This window comes from Ovis aries, chromosome 20 (assembly GCF_016772045.2).
Source record: "Ovis aries strain OAR_USU_Benz2616 breed Rambouillet chromosome 20, ARS-UI_Ramb_v3.0, whole genome shotgun sequence".
Taxonomy (NCBI): Eukaryota; Metazoa; Chordata; class Mammalia; order Artiodactyla; family Bovidae; genus Ovis; species Ovis aries.
This window is the reverse complement of record NC_056073.1, coordinates 30,602,241-30,628,305: the sequence shown is the minus strand read 5'-3', so window position 1 is coordinate 30,628,305 and position 26,065 is coordinate 30,602,241. Positions and strand designations below refer to the sequence as shown.

The window sequence follows — 26,065 nt, the reverse complement described above, 5'->3', positions numbered from 1 at the left end:
CTGACTCTTTGTGACCCCATGGACTGTAGCCCACCAGTATCCTCTGTCCAGAGGATTTCCCAGGCAATAATACTGGAATGGATTGTCATTTCCTTCTCCAGGGGATCCATCTTCCCAACCCAGGGACTGAACCGTGTCTCCTGCATTGACAGAAAGATTCTTTACTGCTGAGCCACCAGGGAAGCCCATATATGTGTATGTATGTATGTGTGTATATATATATACATAATTAAATTCCATCAGCAAAGCCATACTGAAGTCCCTTGAGCTTTAATCATTGTCCCAAGAGGCAAACAAATTGTCTTGGGAGGCTCTAGGCCACAGATAGGACCACTTTGTGCCAAAGACCGCTAACAGAAACAGTATCCACAGATCAGCCAGACTCTAACCTCGGGGAATAAGAATCCTGCTGGCAGAGGAGAAAGAAATACATATGAAATTAGCACAAATAAGGCTCAACAAGTTCATGAGCCTTCTCAGCAACACCCAAATCAGAATTTTTCTGAAAAATGTAAAATATGCCAATCAGTCACCAGAACACTGCTCTGGAAAATGTGAAAATTATATTATTTGATAATGAATCTGAGACTTGAATTTCAGAGGTGCTAAAAAAGGTGGAGAGGGTCTGGTTTTCTGTTCATTTGCCTCTGTTGTAAAATATATTCCCTGCCACGTGTGCTATACATGCAAACAGACGTTAGTCAAAAACCACAGAAATGTTTTAATTAATGCATGTCTTCCTCTCTTCACAAGTTCAAACCTTTTCTCTACTCAGTAAATCTTTTATGAGAAAAAAATAAGTCTATTATTATATATAAGACATAAAGCAGATATATATAATAAATACTGATTTATACATACATACATATGCATAAATGATTCAATTAGGGAAACACAGAGTGATACAAAGTGAGAATTAGGCTGGGATTTCTTTTTCACAATACAATATACTTTCAGTTTTCAAACCTCACTGGTTTCTGCCCAGCAACTGATGAGAACCTCCCCTCTGAGCCAATCCGAAACTAATTCTTCACAGACCTATTCTTACTCTTGCTCAGAGTGAGCATGCATCTCTCTTTTTCCTTTCTTCCAGAGAAAAGAGACTCTTATTTATAATGAGGAACTATTGATTATCTTTACTCTGTGGGCTGTAATTTTCAGATGGGATTGCCAAGAGATAAGTGTGGGAAAATAGGTAAAATCCAGGGTGAGGAGCCTTGGAAGGAGGGAGGCTGAAGAGCTGAGAGAGGGCCTTGCCCAGAGAAAGTGATTGGGGCTCAGGTGTGCTGTAGTAAGGGGATGAGGGGGTGGAGACAGCAGGGCAATGCAAAGGCTAAAGACCTGAATTTGAGCATTTGTGGGAGAGTTACAATGTGAATGAAAAAAGCTTGCTGATTGCACATTCTTAGGAGATTACTGTGATCAGAAAGGAGCAAAGGACTCTTATCTCTCCTAGTCATCTCTGGGAATGTGTTCTAAGAGATTCTGAAAAAAAGATATGCCTTAAAGATTTGCATGTAAAGATGTTCATTACAGAATTATTTGTAATTTAAAAAATCTGAATCAGCATATGCAACAGTTGGAGAATGGATACAAACACATTGTCCAATCATGAAAGGGATTTTGAAATCATGTTTTTAATAAAGAGTTTTTATTTCTAATTGTAACAAAGCTGGATTTAATTTGGAGATTTAAATTGTATCTACATTTTGCTATTGAATCTTATTTATGATGAACAGCTTTAAACTCGAAAGTTTGTGTTAATACTTGACTTTTTTTTCTTTAAGAGTAGTTTCTACAAGTGGAATTTCTGGGTCAAATGATAATTTTGACAATTTTCAGGCATTTAGTATATATCTATGGTCAAAATACTTCCAGAAATCCTTATAGTCCCATGAAGCAAAGTATATGATTACTATCACAGATTATTTAAATTTTATTCCTTTATATTTTTCTCTGTTTTGATGTCGTCTTATTGTAGCCACGCGTTCTGGGAAACAAACTCACTCAGAAGGACAATGCAGATAGTGGAGTGCAGTTTATTACACCGGCGGGCCCAAGGCAGAGTCTCCTCTTAGCCAAGGACCCTGACCAGCATTTGTGAAAATCTTTTATACCCCATGTGTATGTGTCTGAACCCACCACTCCAAATTCCTTGAGACTTACATAAACCAAGGAAAATACAGTCCCAATAACCCCATCATTCACGTGCTATGTGCTCATGTGCTCAAACAGTCAAACAATTAGCCAATAATCAATAAACCCGAGGCTACACTCTGATAGACACAGAAAAATTTATGGCCTGTCTGGAGGAAGGGGTGATTAGTGTATGTTTTCTCTTAGGCAATGAGTAACCTAGATATGATCTTCAAGGTTCCCCTGTCTGGAGGGGATCTTATCCCTCTGTTGTTGTTTTCATAAGCACTGAGAAACAGTGGAAACAGTGTCAGACTTTACTTTGGGGGGCTCCAAAATCACTGCAGATGGTGACTGCAGCCATGAAATTAAAAGACGCTTACTCCTTGGAAGAAAAGTTATGACTAACCTAGATAGCATATTCAAAAGCAGAGACATTACTTTGCCAACTAAGGTCCATCTAGTCAAGGCTATGGTTTTTCCCGTGGTCATGTATAGATGTGAGAGTTGGACTGTGAAGAAGGCTGAGCGCCGAAGAATTGATGCTTTTGAACTGTGGTGTTGGAAAAGACTCTTGAGCGTCCCTTGGACTGCAAGGAGATCCAACCAATCCATTCTGAAGGAGATCATCCCTGGGTGTTCTTTGGAAGGAATGATGCTAAAGCTGAAACTACAGTACTTTGGCCACCTCATGTGAAGAGTTGATTCATTGGAAAAGACTTTGATGCTGGGAGGGATCGGGAGCAGGAGGAGAAGGGGACGACAGAGGATGAGATGGCTGGATGGCATCACCGACTCGATGGACATGAGTCTGAGTGAACTCCGGGAGATGGTGATGCACAGGGAGGCGCGGCGTGCTGCGATTCATGCGGTCGCAAAGAGTCGGACATGACTGAGCGACTGAACTGAACTGAACTGAAACACAGAGTTCAGAGTCCGTTGGAAAGGTGGCCGAGCATGATCAGCATGAACAGGCCTAAGATGGAGTCCAGGCCCTATGAATTCCTTCTTCAGTCTATAATCAGGAATAAAAAATAATAATAATATCCCCCCCAAATTAGTGAATATATATTCCTCACTCTGAGGACAGCATTGAAATTGTTACCTATATAATGATGATGATAATAATAATAATAATACCTCTCTCTAGCATCTTAGGGAGCAGTTTTGAAGAGCAGAAGATATGGTGAAAGACAATCTTTTGTCTGAGGGTATGTCTGAGTTTCATGCAGGCTCCCCAGAAATCCCAGCTAGACAAATTTCTGCTTCCAGCTCCTCCTCAACCCACTCACCTCCCTCTGCTGGCCTCTTCTCAAAGGCAGTTCTTGGAACAGTTTTAAGAGTAGCAGGTACTGTGAATGCAGGGCTTATACTGGTTTGTTTACGGTGAATTAGTGTGAGGAGACTTTATTTATTTATTGACATGCAGTTGATTTACAGGAGTTGGTGTTTTCTGAACAACTAATATGTTGCAGTCAGAGTAATTATTTGTAAAAAATTTTAATTGCTGAGTAAAACATGAAAACTTTTAAAACTGAAAACATCCAAATAATTTTCAAAGGTAGGAGGCAAAGCACAAAAGTGTCTCTCATTCAACCTTCAATTTTCAGTTTAGTATGATCTCTTTTAAGGTGATTTGGACAGTAGGCTCCTCCACCCATGCAGATTCTCCAGGTAAGATTACTGGAGTGGGTTGTCATGCCCTTATCCAGGGGATCTTACCAACCCAGGGATCAAACCCTGGGTTTGCAGGGTTTGCAGACAGATTTTTTACCATCTGAGCCACCAGAGAAGTCCAAGGTATAAACATGTACATACAAATTAATAACTTAGGTTTTGTTTTTTTTTAATATAATCATTAATTTTCTCTGCAGTGTGCTTTTTGTTTATTTAATATATCTTGATTTTCTGGGTTAGTGACTATAAATTACTCTTAACTGCCACACTGAGTTCCCTCATACAGATCAGCCTTTATTTAACCAACCAGTCTTCTGTTAGTGGTTAGAGTGGCTGGTTAGCTTGTTTACCCTTTTTTTTTTTTTCACTTTTAAAAATAATGTTTCAGTGTCAACCTTACACACAGTTCTCTCTGCACCCATGCAAGTGTTTTGCTAGACCAGATATCTGGAAGTGAAGGTGCTAAGTCAATTGTGTACATTCTAAACTTCCTGTTTCATAATGTGTCATGAGTAACTGAAGTTCAAACAGATTTTTTAAATCACAGAGCTGCTGAATCGTAGGGCCATGACTTACCTCCCACACCTTTTTCATTTCCAACATCTAATATGTAGTGGGCCTGGCACACAGTGAGTGCTCGATAAACATTTGTTGAAGGAATGAAAATGCCTGGTTGAGACCTGGCCTTATTCTTAACTCTCCAATTCACTCGCCTTGGGGTTAAGAAGTGGTAGGTTCATGGGACTTCCCTGGAGGTCCAATGGTTAGGATTAGGCACTTTCACTGGCAGTGGTCCAGATCCTGCAAGCCTCAAAGCTTGGCCAAAACTTAAAAAAAAAAAAAAAAAAAGTGGTAGTTTCAGCCTCTGATTGACCCAGGGAATCTGCCAGGATCTTGGACCAAAGTCTGATGGGAAAGTGATGTGAACTTTGTAACGGCCATGGGTTGGGCCTAGAGGAGACAGATGGGCACATCCTGAGTCATTTGTCAGCACACCATTTCATGTGACATTTTCAGGAAAGAAAGAATACATGATGGGAGAAGGGAGAGGGCTCCATCTGGAGTTCTTAGTCTTGTCTTGGAATAATCGACTCTCAGGCTGTCCACTATATAGGGAGGAAGACAACTCTGGTATGGTTGGAGTGGAAGCCAAGTTAGAACTCCAGCTATAATCAAGCCTAGCTAACTGGCAAGGGCCCCACACTTCTCTTATCGCACAAGGTGCAGGTGCTTTAATGGACCAAGATACATTTGGAAACACTGGGCTGGAACTGGGGTGTTGCAGAGGCCCTGCCTCTGAGCTGGAAGAACCCCAGCACTTCATAGAGGTGTGAGCCACGCTGGTCTGCTATGCGTTTCGAAGTTGACTTGTTTGCCCTTCTGTGCAAGTGCCAACAATTACATCTCCACCCCTAAAAGGCACTTCCCTAGCAATGCAAAGACCAAGATAGGTAAATTATCCATTGCTGGTGAGCCCAGAGGCAGGCCATCTGCCAAGGACCATTGATAAACACAGGAGGAAAGGGAAAAAAGAAAGTGAACCATTTCCTTTCCAGAGATGTTTCTCCCACTAAAGAACAAATGTTTCCCCCCAAAGAACTTTTTTTTTTCGGTCATGCATGAGATTAGTTCCTCAACCAGGGATCAAAGCTGGCAGTGAAAATGCAGAGTCCTAACCACTGGACCACCAGAACAGTTATGAAAATGTTCGCTAAAGACTTACCAAGTTGCAACACTTGCATGTCCAGGATAGGCTTGCTCTTTGAAACCACTTTATTGAAAAATAAGAATAAATGCTTTAATACAACTAAGTCCCCAGTGGAAGCACAGGAGGCCAGGCTCTGCTCTCTAAGCCAGGCCAAAAGAGCATTATCATTATGCAGAAAAATGCTTATCTCCATAAACTCTCCACCTCCCCTCCTCTCATTCGTTGGATGACACCCAACTATTCTCATCATCTAAACTGAACTAAAATGCTAGTGAGTATTGATGGTTTAATATGTAAGCCCTCATCCATTCACTAACTCAACAAATATTCACTGAGGGTTTCATGTGAACCACCACCACAGGTGTCTTACACATCAGGAAACAAAATAGACCAATATCATTGTTTTGTGGAACTTACATTCTAGCAGCTGGAGACAGACGATAAATGTATGATATGTTCACTGGTGAAAATGCAATGGGAAAAAGAGAGACGTTGAGGGGGATGGGAACAGTTTGCCACAATTCTGTGATCAGAGAGGGTCTCATAGAGGAACTGACTTTAAAGGATAGACTTGAAGGAGGCGAGAGAGTGAGCTTGTGGATATATGGGGAAGAGGGTTCCAGGCAGAGAGAAGAGTCAAGGTCAAGGTCTTCTGTCGTGTTCTGTCCAAGGAACAGTAGGAAGGACAGTGTGCCTGGAGAGGAAGTGAGGCATGCAGCTCCAGGAGGGCCAGGCCAGCCATTGGAAGGACTTTAGCATCTACTCAGAATGAAATAGGAGCCTGCAGAAGGTGCTGCGCAGAGGAGTGACAGGATGTGACTCAAGGAATGTTCTGGATGTTGTATTGAGACTGTAGGGAACACAAGCAGAATCGGAGGACCCAGAGAGGAGAGTCCTATATTAATCAGGGTGTGATGGTGGAGGCTTGGACCTGACATAGCTGAGGAAGTGTGGGTGAGTATAGAGATTCTGAACATACTCAGGAGAGCCAAGGATTTCTTGATGGGCTAGGGTTACTGTCTGTACACTTAACATGCATATTTTTACGGGAGATATTCCATGTAGGAACTCAAAGGTGAAGAGACTCCCAAGCAGACATTTTGGCAGAGGAAGATTATGGGTCCTCATACTACTGATCCTGTGTTTCTCCCTGAGTCGGCCCTGGGGAGGCCGAGGTTCTCACACAGAATTCTCCATCTTCTTCCAGGTGGTATTTCTGTCCGACTCTTTCTGGCATCTCTCTGATTGCAGCACTGATGAAAATGGCTTTGTCCCTAGACTCTTCCATTTCACCTCCTTATCTGCTTCATCTCCGACCAGCTGCTCACTCCTTGCTCCGAATACACAACGTTAGAGCCTCTGACAGTGGAAACTACCTGTGTTATTTCCAAGATGGCAACTTCTATGAGAAAGCCTTATTGGAGCTGAAGGTTGCAGGTGAGCCTTCAGGTTCGGTTCTGAGTGTGTTCCTCTTGGGACCTAGGAGCAGATGCAGAGTTTCTGCTCCAAATCCACCTCTCAGTGCTCTTGGCTGATCATTGGGAACTGCCTCCTCTGTCTTCTGACTTCATTTCTCTGAGAGCCTCAGGAAAGAAGCAGGTCTTCATCCAGGAAGACCCCTTCCTGTACGCTATCTTGCCAAGTAAAGAGCTCCCTCCTGCCAACTGCCAGGGTCTAAGCTGGGAATTGGAAGGTCAGGATGGGAAGGATAGGAAAACATCTCCTTGGAGATGGTGCATGATTGTCTGGGTTCAGGTGGCTTCTGGGGGCCCCTCCAGGTACTCGCCTCCATGAGCCCTGGGAGGCTGACCTGTAAGGGCAGCATCTGTGCTGTCACTTCTCCAAACCACACCCCCTAAGAGCACACTTGCAATTGAACCAGTTGACTTCAATCCTTGTTGCAGGAGAAGCAGTGCATGCCCTGTGGGAACATGGGGGTCTCAGGAAGAGGGTGATAGAGGAGACTAGGTATAGACTCTGGGCTTCTGGTAGGAGATTTAGGGCAAGCTTTATGGAAATGGGCTTTGCTTTGGATGGGATGCTGTCAGAGGAGAGGAGGTATATTTCTGTGGGTGGATAACTTCATAAACTTCATAAGACTAGAGTGAGGCTAATCTGGGACTGGTAAAGGAGTGGCATCACCCAGTCAGGACAGGGGAATGTTTGGTCAAGGTTATGTTTGGGACAGTGCTTGTATTTTTCTCTGTCTTCAAACATGATTGTTGTTGGTCTTTTGTCTTCACCTGTCGTAGTGACAAAGGGCCCTCTGATGCTGATACTCCATGAAATTGCTTGTGTTCCACAGGAGAACACCAAGACTGGACTCATATTCCATGTCAAGCGCTGCATATCTCTTTCTCATGGCATATCTCTTTATCTTGCCATGTAGCTTCTGGCTGGGTTTGGTCCATGGGGAGCCATAGCAGAAGGTAGAAGGAGGAAGAGAGAGGGGTCAGGGTACTTGTGCCCCTGTCTTATTCACTGCAGGACCACCTCTAGCTGGCTCCATGCCCTTCCAGAAGATCACAGCTCCTCTTATGAAAGCTCTCTCTACATGACTCTCCCTCTTTAGGTCTTCAAAACAGCTCCCTCTTCACTACCCTTTGGGTTTAGGGGTGGGTGGTAACACTCCATTGTTCCTGGCCCTGGAGTACTGCTCTGTTCCACATAGTTTTCTCCTCATTATGACCACCCTTTTGCAAACAGCTTCTTAGAAAACTCGAGTTTAATTATCTGAGTGTGCCATCCAATTCCTGTTGAGACCCTCACCGATACAGGATGCTCCCAAGAACTGAGGCTCATTCATCCTTTCTACAGCACTGGGCTCTGACCTTCACATTCAAGTGATGGGCCATGAGAATGGGGGGATCCACTGGGGATGCGAGTCCACCAGCTGGTATTCAGTGGAGAGAATACCACTGGTATTCAGTGGAGAGATGCTGAGGCCCAGAACATGCCAACTGTGACAGCACCTCTGGCTGCAGATGGAGCGTGCCTGTATGCAGTCACATCATCTCTAATCATGAAAGGTGGCTCTGGAGAAGGGGTATCTTTTATCATCAGAAATCCCCTCCTCAACCAGGAAAAGACAGCCCGGATTTCCATCGCAGGTTAGTACCCTGCTTAGTTGCAGGTATACTGTGAGGAGCCATGGCTGTTGGAAGAAAAAGGATGTGAACACCTGGAACTATTATAATATAAGTAAGTCAATTATACCCCAGATTTTAAAAATTTCTTAAAAGAGACATATGTAAAATTTAATCTATAGAAAATTAGACAAAATGACAATTTAAACATTAACCAATTAAAATCTAGTATAGCCATATTAAAAAAAGAAAAGTAAAAAAAAAATTTAATAACTTAAAAAAAAAAAAGAAACGAAAGGGGGATGTGTGCTTCTCTGTGGTATACAGTGAAAGTGAGTCATTGAGCTGAGTTCCAGAGCCTTTAATGGAACTAGGGTTTTTTTTTTGTTTTTGTTTTCCCCTGTTTATGTCACAAGGATTTACTGAGCATTTCCTATGTGCCAAGAATGGTGACAGGCAATGGGAACTGGAGAGAAGTGACGAAGATCGGATCCTTAAGTAAAGACAAAGTTGGGGGCGGGTGGGTCTGTGTACAACTTATAATTTAGAGGAAATACTAATCCCATTAAAATATAGTACAAAACAGTAGAAAAAAGAGCAAAGGATGAATTATTAGTTCACAGAAAAGGAATAACACATGAAAGAGTGTCCAAGCTCACTCACTAGAAAAATGTGTATTAAAATTTGTGTGAGTGGACCGGAGACTTGGATAATGTTTTATGTGCTCTTATTTGATAGTGGAACCATGTGGGTGTAACCTATTATAAATTCTAAGTAGAAAAAAAACTTGATTATGATGCTTAAGTAACAGATTTACATGTGAGAGACAGACATTTCAAGACAAGTTCTGGTATTATGTTATTACTGTATCTATAAAACCTTAGCAGGGCTTGCCGAAGTCTTACCTAAAGGTCTCTGAGAACCTAGGAAGAGAAAGATTTTACTATCAGGAGATGAACTCCATGAACCCTGTCCTGAGGGTGAGAAGCTAAGACTGGATCCCATTGCAGACCCCTTCTTCAGGAGGGCCCAGCGCTGGATCGCTGCCTTTGCAGGGACCCTGACGGTCTGTCTGCTGCTTCTCGCTGGAGCTGGTTACTTCCTGTGGCTACAGAGGAAGGAAAAAGAGGCTCTGTTCACGGAGAAAGAAAGAGCGAAAAAGGAAAAAGAAGCAACTTGGGCAGAAAACAAGCAAGAAGAAAGAGTAAAAGGTATCTGACCTGGAGAGGGAGTCTAAGGCCCATGCTTTGCAGGAGGGAGCTGGATCACCTCACCCCATCCCCACCTCTCGCACCCAACTCAGCACTTGGTCATCTTTAAGATTTATTTTCTAGAGGTCCTCCTCCTTCCACCCCAGTAACAGTACTTTTTTTTTTTTTTCTGCTTCTTTTCCAGAAATGCTTCAGTATGAGCTTGGTAAGCTCTGATTCCCCCAGGGACCTATGCTCATCTTCCTATGACTTACCACTTAATGACTCACCACTTTTCTTCCATTGCAGAGTGGAGAAAGGTCCAGTACATGACTCATAAGTGGCTCTGACATCTCTGAATTCACATAGAAGACTGTCTCTGCCCATATATTTTCCAGCTGGGTTCCTCAGCCCCTAACTCTGCCCTGGGAAGAAGGAATGTTCTGGATCCTTTTTCCCAGGAGAAGAAATATGGGTGACTGGAGAGGGGGAAGTAGTTGGTAGGGAGAATAGAGAGTGTTTCCTTTTTTAATAGAGAAAGGGGCTTTCAGTCTCCTTCCCTAAAGAAGAGAGGGGAGATGAGAGTTGAACAGGCAGAGGCAGAAGGTAAGAAGGGTGGAGTGGTCAGAAAGAAGGCGAGATGAGGCAAAAGTAAAAAGAAAGGACTCAGAAATGACAGAGTTCAGATGACGTCTGTTCCTTTCTTCCATTGTAGGTGGGGAGAAGTCTCAAACCTATCCAGATGAGTGACCTGGATGTTCTCTGAGTTTCCTGGCACAGGTAGATAAACATTTAAACCTTTTCCCTGCTGCGTGACCCACTCGCATTTGCAGTAGGAATACTCAGATCTAACCCAGAGGCTCATTTTCTGTGGGGAGTACCACCCCTGCTTTTCTACAGCCTCAGAGAGGACCTTCAGATATAGTGTCTGGGCAGTTTAATCACTTCCTGCCCTGCCGACATACATACCCACACACACACACACAGCCTAGTATAGCCTGGCCATGTCACCTGCAGCCCCAGCACAATAGAGTGAAGAAAATACACCATTTTTGAGAGGTTTTATGCCTGATTTACCCAAGCTATAGATGAAGGAAGAGACTGAAAAAAGGGATACAGAAAAGACTCAGTGAGGAGAATGGGTGAGGGAAAGATCAGAATTCATGAGCATTCCTTTTTGTGTCTCCTTTCTTTCGGAGTGGAAGAAGGTCCTCTTCCAAGCTGGTGAGTGAATCACTGTACATCCCCTAGGACGAAAACCCGAGGGACCATATTCCCTTTTTCTTTTCCACGTCTTGAGATTCTGGGACAGCAAGCTCCTGTGACCGGGGGAGTTCTGATTGGAGATCTCAGTCTCCAGCAGCCTTCCACTGCATGCCCAGAGAACTGGTGAGAATTGCTCTCCTGGGCTTCCACAGATCTTTATGGGAAGGAAGAGGCATCAATGGTGGAGGTGAGGGGAAGGACAGGCAGGGTGAACTAATATTGCAGTGAGAGTGCAGAAGCCACGTGACCAAGGAGAGAAAGCAATGCTCAAAGGTCATGTCCTTTCCCAAGGTCTATATGCCAGCTCTTGCCACTGTGTGTCCTCAAGTTATTTGATATTTTGAGCTTCAGTCTCCTCACTTGTAGACAATGATTGTAGTTCCTATTTATGTGAGAGTTGAGGTAAAGACTAAATGAGTTAATGAATGTGTACTTGGTCAAAAAGCCAGCAAAAAAGAGACATTTTATTCAAAATGGGTGGTTGAAGAGGGCATAAAGAATCAACTATTTACAAAGGGGAGAAAGAGAGCAAAGGGAAATTGACAAAGAACTATTCAGTCCCCAAGGGTTCACAACACTTGGGTGCTGTCACCATGCTGGGCCTGAAGAGATGGGGAGGAGAGTGTTTGGCCCACAGGAAGCTGTAGCTCACAGAGAGGGCATCCTGAGATGAGTCATCCCCTTGGTCAAGCATCACTCCCTGAAGCTGGCAGAGAAGAAGTGGAGGAGGAAATAAATGTCTTGCCTCTGTTCTTGCTCCTTCCAATCTTCAGCTAGTGCCTCCCACTGACCAAACCCAACAGGTGACCAGAGGCAAGGGAGCCCAGTGTCACTGTCCAAAGAGGACAGATTCCAGGGTCCAGAAAAGGGTAGAAGAACATGGAGAGTGTGCCTGGGAGCACATGAAGCCCTCAACATAATGCCCCTTAGCCCAGAAAAAGACTGACAGCTATTAAAACATCAGGGACTTCCTCCATGCCTGGCCCTAAACCAAATACCCAATGTGTGTTATCTTCTACCCTAAAGATTAGTATTTTTTAAGCCCCATTTTTCAGATAAGAAAATTGAGGCTTAAAATATTATACAGCTTGGGCCAATGGAAAAAAGAGAAAAGACATTCACTTCATGAGTGGTAGCACAAGGATTGAAATTTAAACCTGTATGCCTATGGAGCACGAGCTTCCCAGGTGGCACTAGTAGTAAAGAATCCACCTGCTAGTACAGGAGATGTAAGAGAGGTGGGTTTGATCCCTGAGTCAGGAAGATTCCCAGCAAGAGGGTACGGCAGACCACTCCAGTATTCTTACCTGGAGAATCCCATGGACAGGGGAGCCTGGCAGGTACAGTCCACTGGGTCACAAAGAGTTGGACACTACTGAAGCGACTTAGCAAGCATCTATGCCTATGAAGTACAGGTGGGCAGAGTCACTTCAGGGAGAGAAACAGGAAAAACGTAGCTGGAAGGAGCCAGCTCTAGATGTTGGTTAAGCAGACTCTAACGCTCACTACTTTCCCCTTTCCTACTGAACACAAGCCCCTTAGGGCTTTCCTCTGGTGTTGCTGAGAGGGTCACATTCAGGGCAGGCTGTGGGCACCCAGCCCTGGACTTGGGCTTCCTCAATCAAACCCAGGGCTTGAGGGCTGAGGCTCTGAGATCTAGGAACAATGGTTCACCCACCATTCAGCCCCCCAAAATTTCTGCAGAGGATGTGCTTTCGGATCCCAACACAGTGAACCCCATCCTGCTCGTGTCTGATGACCAGAGGAGCCTGCAGCGGGCAGAGGAATGCTGAAATCTGCCAGACAGCCCCAAGTGATTTGGTTGGCACTACTGTGTGCTTGGCTGCAAGAGCTTCACGTCAGGGAGACATCACTGGGAGGAGGAGATCGGGGACAGGAAACAGTGGCATGTGGGGGTGTGCAAGGAGGACGTGGAGAGAAAATGCTGGATTAAAATGAGCCCGGAGAATGACTTCTGAACTATAGGGCTGTCTGATGAGAATGACTACCCGGCTCTCACTGAGCCCCGGACCAAACTGACAGTTGCCAGCCCTCCTGAAAAAGTGGGGGTTTTCCTGGACTATGAGACTGGTGAAGTCTCCTTCTACAACACTGTGGCTGGATCTCATATCTACACCTTCCCACACACCTCCTTCTCCAGGCCTCTGTGGCCTGTTTTCAGGATTTTGACCTTGGAGCCCACTACCTTGACCATTTGCCCAGTGTCAACAGGAGGAGGGAGTCCTGGTGTTCCTGACCTAGTGCCTGACCTTTCTCTGGAAACCCCAGTGGTCCTGACCTCAGCTGAAGAGAATGGAGAGCCTCAGGCTGAAGTCACATCCTTGCTTCTCCCTGCCCAGCCTGCAGCTGAGGGTCTCTTCCCTAACAGCAGCAACAAATCGCAACCATAAAATGCTAAAGGCACATACAGCGTGAAGCACTCTACTAATATTAATACAGTTATTTATTTCATATGGACATTTGAGTTTGATACTGCTTTATTGTCTCTCTTCCTAGAGGTCACTCAGCTAGTAAATGATGGCTGGGCATTGAATAATAAAACATTTACAGATGATTTACAATATACTGGGTGTTGTGCTAAAAGCTTTAAATGTTTCACTCCTCATAACAACCCTATGTCACAGCCTCATTTCAGGAGTGTGGAAACTGAGGCAGGGCCAAGTTAAGCAAGTTATATAATTCATAATTCATCAAATAGTCAGTGCTGTTGGGGCTCCTCTCCCCCACCTACCCACCCTCTACCCCTAGCCTTTTTCCCAGCCCAATTGCCCCTGTGAGGGAGGGACCATGTGCAGCCCTGAGCATTCCTTCCCAGGGCACCCCAGGTTAAAGATCACTGTAAGTGCCTATGGGAGCCCCACCCCACTTGGTTCCTTCAGGATCGATTGTCACAGCTATAGGTCCAGCACTTCATTGGGTTGGCTCGGCAGGGTGACTTGATCCAGAGAATGAATATACAGAAGTGCAAAAGGACTAAAGGCTAAAGTCTTAACTACTAACGGGCATGTGGGCCCCGCTTCTCTCCTCCCCCTACCGATGTGATGTGCAATCCTGGAGCCAGAACCAATCCTCCTATGCTCAAGATGTCTAGAAAGCCTAACTTAATACTTAAAGATTGTCTGTAGAACAAGAATTTGGGAGGAATGAAACCAGATGAACTGTAGTGGTATTTTAAATCACACAACAGAGTCCATTTCTAGCAAAGGGATATTTCCACACCTGATCAGTTATTGATGTTAATGGATGTTCCTTTCAGCTGACGGGTACCAGGCAGAAGGTATTCTTCATCATCATCACTATTTTGTTCACCAATGTATCCCCTCTATCTGACATGTGGTTGTCAAGTTACATTTGTTAAATAAACGTGTTAATAATCCTCACTCTTTAACTGAATCTTTTCTAGGTTTTAAGTCCCTACAGTTAACTTACCACAAGTTTTACAATTCATCTCATAATATTTTCACAAAATCCTCCTTGTATTAGTTTTCTATTGTTGCCGTAATAAATTGCCACAAGTTTTGTGACCTAAAACAAAAATAAATTTATTATCTCATATTTTTGTAGGCCAAAAGACCAGCATGGGTCTCACTGGGCTAAAATCAAGGTGGCTGCAGACTGTATGCCTTTCTGGAGGTGCTAGCAAAGAATCTGTTTCCTTGCTCATTCAAATTGTTGGCAGAATTTAGTTTCTTGCAGTTGTAGGACTGAGGTGGTCATTTCTTGCTGGCTGTCAGCCTAGGGCTCTTTCCTTCTTCTGGAGGATCTCACATTCGCTACCTCCTGGTCCTCTTCCTCCATCTTCAAAGTAGTAATGGCAGATTGAATCCCTCTCCATCTTGGAATCCATCCTGGATCTTCTTCCACTGAATCTCTTTGACTCTCCTGCTTCTTTCCATTTTTAAAGAATTTATGTAATTAGATTGTGTCCATCCAGATAATCCAAGATAATCTTCCTATGTATCCAGGATAATCTCTCTACTTTAAGAGGCATAACTGTAATTCCAACCTGTAAAGTCTCTTTTTGCCATGTAATGTGTCATAATCAGAGGCTATAAAGATTATGGTGTGAACTCTTCAGCCTAGCACACATAGCCATGGCCTTGCTCTCTCTTAAAGAGGCCTCTGTTCTGTGTATGCTAAGGGCCTCCATGATTGGAGATTCATTCCTGTGACTCTCAACAGGAGTGACTGTTTTTGGAAATTTAATCTGTAGTTCTTCATTCAGTTACTAGACTCAGGTATGTATGTAAGTATCCCTTTGCAGAAAAGGTGATTTTCCCTGTTGATGACGTCTGGTGAAATTTCTACTGATCTCATCTCTTAGATCAGGTTCCCCCAAAGCTGACTCTGAGCCCAGAACTTTGCGTCAGGTTGTCTGTTTGAGATGTAATCCCAGGAAATTGCAAGTTTGAAAATAAATAAGAGAAAGCCAACTAAAAGAAAAATGACATAAAGGGTACATTAATCAGTTGGTTGTCATGTGGCAACAGGGCTCCATCCCATCTATCCAGCACTAAGAAATATGTGAAATTGAGATGTGCTTTGCTGACATCATCACCTGCCCACACCCCAACCACTAAACACACACACACACATACACACACAAATGGGGAGGCCTCTTCTGGTGATTACAAGCAATGCCAAAATCCTTGGGGAAATCTCAAGGCTTCAAAAGAAAAAGAAAAGTGTCACGCTTCTGTACAAAAAGAAAAAAATTATTAAAAGGCTCTGCACAGCTGTAAGGTTTCAATTCCTGTACTGTTTCTGTGTGTTCTGCCCAGTATCTAGTGAGAAAGCAAGCTCAAGGATGCCATTGGCTGGCTGACCCACAGCCGGCTCTGAATAATTCATTGAAAATATTGTGACTTTGTGATCACCAGGTGGACCGGGACCCGGGGCTCGCAAGCCCCACCCCGCCACTAACGGGAGGTGAAGAAATGTTTTTTTCTCCGCTTTCCGAAGGGTGGTGAATATGCCCCTGGGCGGGTTTAGAGGGAAGAGGGACAGCCAGAAAATCATTATTTGAGCGGAGGGAAGGGAAAAGAAAACGCAGAAGTTCATTCTAGAAGGTAAGAAGGAGAGGGGATGCGCGACCGCTCGGGGTGGGGCAGAGGGTGGGAGGCGGTAGATGGGAGGAACAAAACCCAATAAGGGGAAAGGGGGGACCCCGGGAAGGGAGGCTTCCGGGGGCGAGGGTGGACTTATTTTGGTCTCTAGCCTGAATCTCTGGAAGAAAACGGAGGGAGGGTTTGGAAGAGTATCAAGTGACATCTGAAGAAACTCAACTCTGGCTGGAAAAGTGAGCCGAGGAGAGGGGAAAACTGCCTTCCAGATCGCTGTATTGTTGACATTCCATGCAGTGTTTAAAGGATCAATCTATAGGGAAATACCTAAACCGGGAGTCGAAGGGGGCGGCCCAAGAGAGAAACTGGGGCGCTGATGATACCAACATGGGTTACAGGAAAGTATGACCTAGATCAGAACTACGGTGCCAAGTCTCCTTAGCTGATTCTCCACGTCTTTCTAGGTCTCCCGTCGCTGCCTCTTCGGGTGACTCTTCTTGGATGCTTATGGAGCCAGTTGCTTCTCTGTATTTTTCCCTGCCAGGCTTCCTTCTCTTCTTCCACCTGCTCAGCTCCTTTGCACCGGTCTCAGGTAGGGGTGTAGCCACTAACTCCTATCAACTCCTCAGAAAGGAAAATCAACACTTAAGTCTGCAAAGGGCTTAAAGAAGTCTGTAAAGAGGGGCTGCAGTTGTGCTTACTCACCCTTTCATCCTGCGCACAGTCATCAAATGGATCACAGTCATCAGATGGATCCCAGGCACACTCTAGTAGCAATCCAGTGAGAGCCAGAAAGCCAAGCTGTATATATAACTTAAAAATCCTTAGTAGCTACATGTTAAAAAGGAAAAGGAAACCAACCGATGAAACAAACTTTCATAAAACATTTTAACTCCAAATAACCAAAGTATTATTATTTAAATTTTTAATTAATGTAAAATATGAACAATGAGATGTTTAACTTTCTTATTCAAAATTTTCAAAATTGTGTGTCTTTTACATTACAGCACATGCCAATTGGGACTAGCTAGATCACACTGGATAGCTAGAGTTTATAACCTATACCGCAGGCACTGCACTGGTTTGGGAAACAGAAGAAAACCTCTGTGAGCTCAGGGTTCATGAGGGGTGATCATCGTAGGCTTCTCAATGTGTTGTTCATGAAGCATTAGTACCCCCTGCTAGACACTCCTACTAGGTGTTTTTTGTTTTGTTTTGTTTTGTTTACTACCGACCAGCCATATCCCTTCGCCCCCAAAATCCTCAGCCCAGGAAATCCCTGTGGCCTTAGAGAGAACATGTCTGTCCCCTGGAACACCCAGTTCCTTTGCTGTCTCAGACAGTTGACGGCTGGTGCCCTTGTCTGATTCTACCGCTTTGTGTAACAGTCCAGTTTAATGTCCTGGGACCAGCTTATCCAGTCCTGGCTGTGGTGGGAGAAAACGTCATGTTACGCTGCCACCTGTCACCTGAGAAAAACGCTGAGGATATGGAGGTTCGGTGGTTCCGGGCGCAGTTTTCCCCTGCGGTGTTCGTGTACAAGGGCAGGCGGGAGAGAACAGACGAGCAGATGGAGCAATACCGGGGAAGAACAACTTTTGTGAGTGAAGCCATCAGCGAGGGGAGTGTGGGGCTGATCATACACAACGTCACCGCCCACGAAAACGGCTTCTACTGCTGTTATTTTCAAGAAGGCAGATCTTACGATGAGGCCATCGTGCACCTGATAGTGATAAGTGCGTGCTTTCATTTTGTGAGATTGCTTTTTCACAGCCTTGCTGGGTCCTCACCTGGTCTTCTGTCTGGGTCCTAATGTGGCCTTTGCTCTATGGGTGTACATTTCTTGTATCTCTGAGTGTCCTAATCTTTTTATAAGGACTCTAGCAGATTGTATCAGGGCCCACCCTAACAGCCTCACATTGACTTAATTACCTCTTTAAAAGCCCTGTCTCCAAATACAGGCATGTTCTAAGGGACTGGAGATTAGGGATTCAGCATAAAAATTTTGCAGGGACACAGTTCAATCCATAACATGCCATTTCTCAAAATCCCCAGCTGAGACAGGTTCCTAGGAGTAAAAGTGCTGTATAATGAGAAATATTTATCTTCATCATTAATAGATACTACACATTTGTTTTGCAAAGTGTTTGTACCAATATACACTCTCACGATCATATAGGATGCTCCACACCTTTTTCATTAAGTCCAAAGAGAAGTTTTTTACATGTGACTTCAATCTATTTTTTCCTTTCTAGTAAGTTATTTTCCATGACTGTGAGGATCAAACACCATTCTTGATGTTTTTCATTTCCTCTCTCTTCCCTGCTTTTTTCCTTGGGACATCTCACCATCTTACAGAATATGCATTTTACTTATTTATCCAAATTATTGTGTCTCTTCCACTAAAATGTAGTTTTCATAAAGGGTTGTTTTCTCTTTTGTTCTTGCTGTATCCACATCTTTAGAACTGAACCTGGAGCATAACAGATGCTCAGTAAATATTATTGATGGAATAAATGAATCTGCTCCATAAAGCTGTAAGTGGTCATCACATTATACCTGAGCTATCTCTGTTCTAAGCCTGAGATCTATTTTATTTTTCACCTTTCCCCATGAGCCTCTTACCAGTCCATGCTTTTAATCATCTTTGACATATGCTTTAGTCAGGATTGTTGAGCTTATGCTCTTATCTAAGCAGCCCTCAAATCTTAGTAGGTTAAATCAACAAAAAAATCTATTTCTGACACATGAAGTATATCCTTCATGAGTCTGGGGGGCTCTACTTCATACAGACCTGCTTGGAACTTTATGGTTCACCTTGGCAGAGGGAAAGAGAGCTTGGCAAATTATGGTAAACATGACCCTGGCCTGGGCTATCCTACTCTGAATTGAGTCATTGTACAATTTTTTTGTTGGCTTTACTGTTTTTTGGTTTGGTTAATTGGCTGGCTGGTTTTGTCCTTAGATCTGTTGTCTCATACTTGCCTTTACTGAACCCCCCTGAAACGTTTTGTAGGATTTCTTCCCAAGTTGTTGAGTTCTTTTAAATCTTATCCTGCTTCAGAGTTTCCGTGCCAGGCTTTCAATCTGCAACTAGTTGTTTTTATTTTCCATCTTGAAAAGATCAAATTGAGGAAGAATCAGTAAGACTTAAGTGAGGTTTAATTTTGTCTTTGGTATAATTTGTGGAAGGTAAATATCTCTGAATTGGGTCGTAAGGCCTGGCTTTGCATGCTAGCTCTGTCAATTCTCCTAAAAACCAACACCTCTTTAGATTATCAGATAGCTGTGGTGATGTGAAGCCCTAAACCAGGAGAAGGGAGACAGTGCCTTGAAGTCAAAAAGTTTCTTAGAATTCTGCCAGCCTGGCAGGTTTCTGTCCTTATTATATTGAGCTTAAAACTTCAAGAAGCCAGAGCCCCTGAGAAGTCCTCTCAGGGCAGAAAGTGAAAGCCTGGACCTATTTGTTTCTGATCAGGGTGGACACACCCACCCAGAAGTGAGAAAATTAAAATCTCTAGCTGACTGAATCAGTCAACAAACATTTATTAGGAGGCAGATAGATGCTTGCTCCTGTGATGGAGTCCGTAGGGAGAGCCCGAAGAAGAGTGCAATGTAAGCATTTCCCCTCAGAGATCTCACATATTTTTTTGCACATGTTGGCCTCCTGGTATTCTCCAAAACTGAGGTTTTCTTCCTTCCTTTTCTCCTTACTGTCTTCTTCCTTCCTTCTTCCATCCCTCCCTGTTTCTCCCTTCACAGAAGAGAGTGCGTGGAATGTGCCTAATCGTATTTTCTGGACACCAGCCTCTTGCTTTCTTGCCTCTTCATCACTAAGAGCTGCTATCCTAAGACACTTTGGCTAAGACACCATTCATTACCTCTGTCACTGAGCCCTGGTCTCTCTCCCCAGGCCTGGGCTCTAAACCTGTTATTGAAATGAAGGGCCTCGAGGATGGAGGCATCTGGCTGGAGTGTATATCTGCAGGGTGGTACCCAAAGCCCCAAGCTGTGTGGAGGGACCCTCATGGTGAGACCATGCCCCCCCTGGAAGAGTCTTACACTGTGAGTGCAGACGGGCTCTTTCTGGTCACCACAGCTGTGATCATCAGGGACCATTCGGTGCGGAACATGTCCTGCTCTGTCAGCAACACCCTGCTCAACCAGGAGAAGGAAACTGTGATTTTCATTCCAGGTTAGTTCCCTGCTCTCTGGAGGCTCATTTCTTCCTTCCTTCCTTCCTTCCTTCCTTCCTTTTTTTTTTTTTTTCCCAGAGGCTCAGTTCATGGAGGCAGGATGCTCAGCAGACAGATTGGGGCCCAGCAGGGGGATGAGGACGTAGGGCCATGGGGTAGAAGGATCCTGAGCCCTGAAGATCTGGAAGCTACAGCTGAGCTGAGGCCTCTTCGTGTCATAAGAGGAAAATCAAATTGTCTCAAAACACAGGGGTAGGAAGCCTCTTTAAGGGTAAATCTGGTAGTTGTTTGATCATGGTCCTTATCCTGCAGCAATTTTCAAACATTTAGAACAGTCCTAAAACAATAGACGGTGGTGTGGGTGGGTGGTGTCTGCTGAAGCCCTCCCTTCCTCCCCATGAGATTTCCCAAGGGACAGTGCTGAAGAAAGTCTGTCTATAGACATTCATGAATGCATTAAAGAAGTACTAAACAAGTATCTCATATGTTCAAGGTACTGTTCTCTAAATCGAAGATAAATCAGTGAACAAAATACAAGAAGATGCCTGCCCTTGTGGGTCTCACATTCTAGAACAGCAGAGGACAATAAGTGAAATCATTAATTAAAACAAGGAGTGAAGTAATTAAACTGTGGACTGTATGAGACAGTGATAAGTATTGTAGAAAAATATTATATTTAAACTCCTGAGGCAGGAGTTTATCTGGCAGTTTTCAAAGACCCCCTAAGACACAGATAAGATTGGAATGAATTGAGGCCAGGAAGAGTTGGAGGAGACAAATCCAGAGAGGCCATGGGTCTGGATCGTATGGGCCAGTGTAGGCCATAAATGAACTTTGGCTTTTAGTCTCAATAAGATAGGAAACATTGCAAGGTTTTGAACAAAGAAATAACATGATCTCACTTAGGCTGCTGTGCTGAGGACAGACAGCAGAAGGGCAGAAAGGTATGGACAGAAGCAGGCAGGAGGGTATTGTAATGTTCCAGGCAAGAAGGGATGGTGGCTTATATCACACAGTGGCTATGCTGATTCTATAGGGCTGGTTAGCTTTTAGTCAGCCTTGTCCCACTCATGGTGACTCAAGGTGTTACTTGCTTTTTTGTCTGCTGAGCCCCCAATCCTGGCAATCACTGTGGGGTGAGCCCGTGCAAAGTCGAAGTTTCTTTCCCTAGCTAGGGTTTCTCAGAGAGAAGCTGGTGGAGCAGGGACCTGAGAGAGGAGCTCTTTAGATCTGTGCCCTGAGGGGCTCTGATTCTGGAGCTTCTTTTTCTCACTAAATAGGATTTTGGGGCTCCCTTTTCAGAATCCTTTATTCCCAGAACATCTCCCTGGATGGTGGCCCTGGCGGTCATCCTGCCCACTCTGCCTCTCCTCATTGCTGGGAGCATCTATCTCATCAAGAAACTCCAGCTGGGAAAAAAGATTCTGTCCATGCAAAAAGAAGCTGATAATGAAGAGAAATAAATTACACGTAAGGAACTGGGGAAAGAATGTGTGGAAAAAGAGAAAGAATGTCAAACAAAAGGTAAAAGAGTAGGAGGACAGTTCACTGTCACACAACTTGGCCAGCTAAAAGCCTGGGAAACAGAGTGGGCATAAATAAGAGCAGCAACGAGGGCTTGGAACTCTCACATCCTATTAATGAATCCCTCAGACCTGACTTTCTTCCACTCTGCAAATGCTGCATCCATTCACCTGGCTACGTGTAACCCTATGTTGTTGGACAAAAGCAAATCTAAATAAGTACTGATAGTATCTAGCCACCTGATCATATATCATTTCTGGTATCTTGTCAGTTCCCTAGGCAGTGAGGGAGGAGGGTGGTGGTATTCACAGAAAAGATCAACTTTTCATTATTTAAGACAAACTCAGATTTTCTTAGTTCTTCTCTTAAAGACATTCATTTGTTTCTTTTTCCTTTTCAGAGCAACTTCAAGAAGAATTGCGTAAGTTTAGCATTTCCTGAACTACTCCCTGCAGGATTTGTATTCTTCTCTGTTAGCCATTATTTCATGAAGCTCATCTCTCTGCCTGTCCCATTGCAGGATGGAGAAGAAGCCTCTTACATGCGGGTGAGGGCCTCTAACATTCCCTGAGATCCTGAGCTTTCTCCCCACCAGGCAGCCAACACGACACATTAGAGGAGCAAGGGGGCCCAAAGCTGGCTGGGGAAGCAGGAGCCTGGGTTAGTGCACTAGCAGGATCCCACCCAGTGCTGGATTCTACCTCTGCTGTCAGAGACACTCCACAGGGCTTAACCAATTCTATAGTTTACTCCTGACCATACTTTCTTTTTTAGAATAATTTAATCCATGATCCGGAGAAGGCAGTGGCACTCCACTCCAGTACCCTTGCCTGGAAAATCCCATGGACAGAGGAGTCTGGTGGCCTAGAGTCCATGGGGTCGCTACAAGTCGGACATGACAGAGTGACTTCACTTTCACTTTTCACTTTCATGCACTGGAGAAGGAAATGGCAACCCACTCCAGTATTCTTGCTTGGAGAATTCCAGGGACAGGGGAGCCTAGTGGGCTGCCGTCTATGGGGTTGCACAGAGTGCAACTGAAGTGACTTAGCAGCAGCAGCAGCAGCATCCATGATCACCAAAGGTCTACCATACATAGTGAGTGAGGGAAGTCACTCACTGGTATATAGACTACACAGTGGAAGAGCTATGTGTGGGAAAGGCAATGAAGTTCCCAAGCCTGGCTCAGGGGTGTGTAGAGGCCAGAAATACCTTCCTGCTCCAAGAGAGCACTGATATTCTGTGTATAGGGGAGGGGATGTGGGCAAGAGGGAAAGTACAGGGTCCAGTGACCTGGTCCTAGTAAGCACTTTTGAGTTTTATAATTTGTCACCTTCTGCTCAAGAGCATCAAAGAATTCAGCCTTTGCTGGATCCCACAGCACTCAGACGTTTCCTCTTTCAAATTTCAAAATCATCACCATCAGACATATCAATTTGGAGAAAGAAGAAAATCATTTTAACACAGTTGTTTTGTATTAGATGTAGACTGACTAATAGTAACTGCCAAAAAGTAACTGCAGAGACAGCTGCAGAATGTTAGGGGTCTGAAACATTTCTTATATCCAGACAGGTCGTAACTGTAGTCAACACACCCATGTTATTAAAGCAAAATGGATGGATATAGTTTCCCCTACCTTTTGCCATACTTACTTCTCAGGCAGCAGGATGACTTTGGGGGACATTATCTTCCTTTTTTAGCTTCTGAAGGGGGCTCTTGTTAGTCATTTAAATCAGTTGTCAGTGGGTTAAACCAGTAGGACACAGAGGACCGTGTAGGGACCCTTTATCACCCTTATCTGTATAGGGAAAAATCGGCCTTACTTGCTTAATTGGGGGAGGGGAAGAGGATGGATTCTCTTTGCTAGTTTAAGCCAACTGGGGAACTTTATTCTAACTTGAGCCCCAGAGATCATATATCTTGAATAGAAAAAGCTGACAGATCTGAGAACTTTGAGAGAAAGTGGGAGTCATTCATTTCAGCTCATTGGCTGAACTTTCTGTATTTCTTAGAGCCCCAGTCCTCCTCTACCTGAGGCAGCACTCCTGCCACTCAAGAGAGAGAAGTGCAGACTCAGTAATTTAATTCTATCTGTGAGCTACCTGGGATCTGGGGTCAAGGGGCTTTCATGGGAAAGGCTGTTACCCAAGGGATCCTCCTCATGCTTTCTGAAATCTCTCAGGGGACCCAGAGTCAGGTCCTGGTCTCAGGATATCACAGTCTTGTGAGATCCCAGGCCTAAACCTGAGATTTCCTCTGCAGCTGATGTGGTCCTGGACCCAGACACTGCTCATCCTGAGCTCTTCCTGTCAGAGGACCAGAGAAGTGTGAGAAGGGGCCCTTCCAGGCAGAGCGTGCCTGACAACCCAGAGAGATTCGACTGTCGGCCTTGTGTCCTGGGCCTGGAGAGCTACTCCTTAGGGAGACATTTCTGGGAGGTGGATGTCGGAAACGTGATGGTGTGGGCTGTGGGGGTTTGTAGAGACAATGTTGAGAGAAAGGGGGAGGCCCTCCTGGTTCCTCAGAATGGCTTCTGGACCCTGGAGATGTTTGAGAACCAATACCGTGCCCTCTCCTCCCCAGAGAAGATTCTCCCCCTGAAAGAGCATATTCACCGGGTGGGTGTCTTCCTGGACTGTGAAGCTGGAGATGTGTCCTTCTATAACATGAAGGACAGGTCACACATCTACACATGTCCCCGTTCACCCTTCTCTGGGCCCCTGAGGCCCTTCTTCAGGCTGGGATCCGATGACAGCCCCCTCTATATCTGTCCATCGTTTAGAGGGGCCCAGGGGGTCACAGTGCCTGAGGGGGGCCTGGTCCTTTACAGGGCAGAGACCCACCACAACCACCAGTTCCCTGGTCTCAGAGCCAGGTAGGGAAACCCAGGCCCAGGCCACCTCTACTACAGCACCACCTGGAGGAATACTATCCTCCTTCTGGTCACAGGAGAGTCTCCCCTGGGGTTCCCCTGGACATGTCTTCACCCCCCGGAGCATGTGTCTCCCTCATTCGACTATTGCTTCAGTAACTTGCTGCATGTAACCATGGGGCAGGGGCCAGTCTCAGGAGCACTAAGTGCTGCCACATGGCTCCCAACCAACAAGTAAGTGTGAGAAAGTGACAGGCAGAGAACCAGCTGCTTTAACATCGGATGACACATTCAGCCCAAGACTGGAATTGACATTAGATACTGTGGATCTGGGGATTCCCTAATAGCTCAGTTGGTAAAGAATCCACCTGCAATCCGCTGGAGAAGGGATAGGCTACCCACTCCAGTATTCTTGGGCTTCCCTTGTAGCTCAGCTGGTAAAGAATCCACCCGCAATGTGGGAGACCTGGGTTTGATCCTGGGGTTGGGAAAATCCCCTGGAGAAGGGAAAGGCTCCCCACTCCAGTATTCTGGCCTGGAGAATTCTGTGGACTGTAAAGTCCATGGGGTCACAAAGAATCGGACACGACTGAGTGACTTGGACTTGCACTTTCACTGTGGATCTGGGGCAAGGACAACGGGACATACTGGGAGGTAAGAGGGGCAGGGAGCCAGAAATGGAGGTCAGAGATGGAGGAAGTAAGACAGAAGGTCCGTTTCTAACCCACCCCCAGGATTTCCAGAGCATGCAGTAAAGCTCCACAGGCCTAGATTCAGGATGATCTAGGATGAAGGAGGATGAAGGACAAGGATGTATCTGGGCCTGGCCTGGTTCAAGTGTCCCTACAATAAACAAGGCGTCAGTACTTTGTTATTGGGTGTGGCCTAAGGTTTAAGGTCCCAGATGAGCAGGTAAGCATTGGACCAAGTGGATCTCAAAGTTCAGGTTCAGTGAGGAGAGCAGTGCTTTCCAGCTTTTTGGACTCAGGATGCATTTAGACACACAAAAATTATTGAGGACAGAAAAGTGCTTTTGCTCATCTGGGTTATATCTATCAATATGTGTGGCATTAGAGATTAAACTGAGATTTTTTTAAATGTATTTATTAACATATTAAAAAAGGAACAAGTCAATTATAGGTTAATATGAAAAACATGTTTCAGGAATGATCACTATCTGTTGTTTCCAATGTAAAATAAAGTTTATTGAGAAGTGTGGTATTTTTTAATGTTTTTGCAAATCTAATGTCTGGCTCCTAGAAGGTAGCTAGATCCTCACCATCTGCCTCTGTATTCAATGCTGGAATCACAGATCATGGAGGCTCT

At 44.7% G+C, this 26,065-nt stretch overlaps 2 protein-coding genes across 2 annotated transcripts; both read left to right on the top strand.

Moving 5' to 3' along the window:
- Positions 1-833: 833 nt before the first annotated feature.
- Positions 834-14,462, top strand: BTN3A3 (butyrophilin subfamily 3 member A3). The gene is given in 8 exon segments (XM_060403557.1): positions 834-6,958; positions 8,339-8,442; positions 8,445-8,631; positions 9,618-9,818; positions 10,003-10,023; positions 10,107-10,137; positions 12,586-13,438; positions 13,440-14,462. Coding segments are annotated over 8 exon segments (1,638 nt in total). The 5' UTR covers positions 834-6,777; the 3' UTR covers positions 13,500-14,462.
- A 1,525-nt stretch (positions 14,463-15,987) lies between these two features.
- Positions 15,988-25,957, top strand: LOC101103021 (butyrophilin subfamily 2 member A2). Its single transcript, XM_004019321.6, is given in 8 exon segments — positions 15,988-16,153; positions 16,612-16,739; positions 17,536-17,883; positions 20,061-20,342; positions 21,646-21,867; positions 22,268-22,288; positions 22,388-22,414; positions 24,130-25,957. Coding segments are annotated over 7 exon segments (1,608 nt in total). The 5' UTR covers positions 15,988-16,153; positions 16,612-16,648; the 3' UTR covers positions 24,747-25,957.
- The last annotated feature ends 108 nt before the right edge of the window (positions 25,958-26,065 follow it).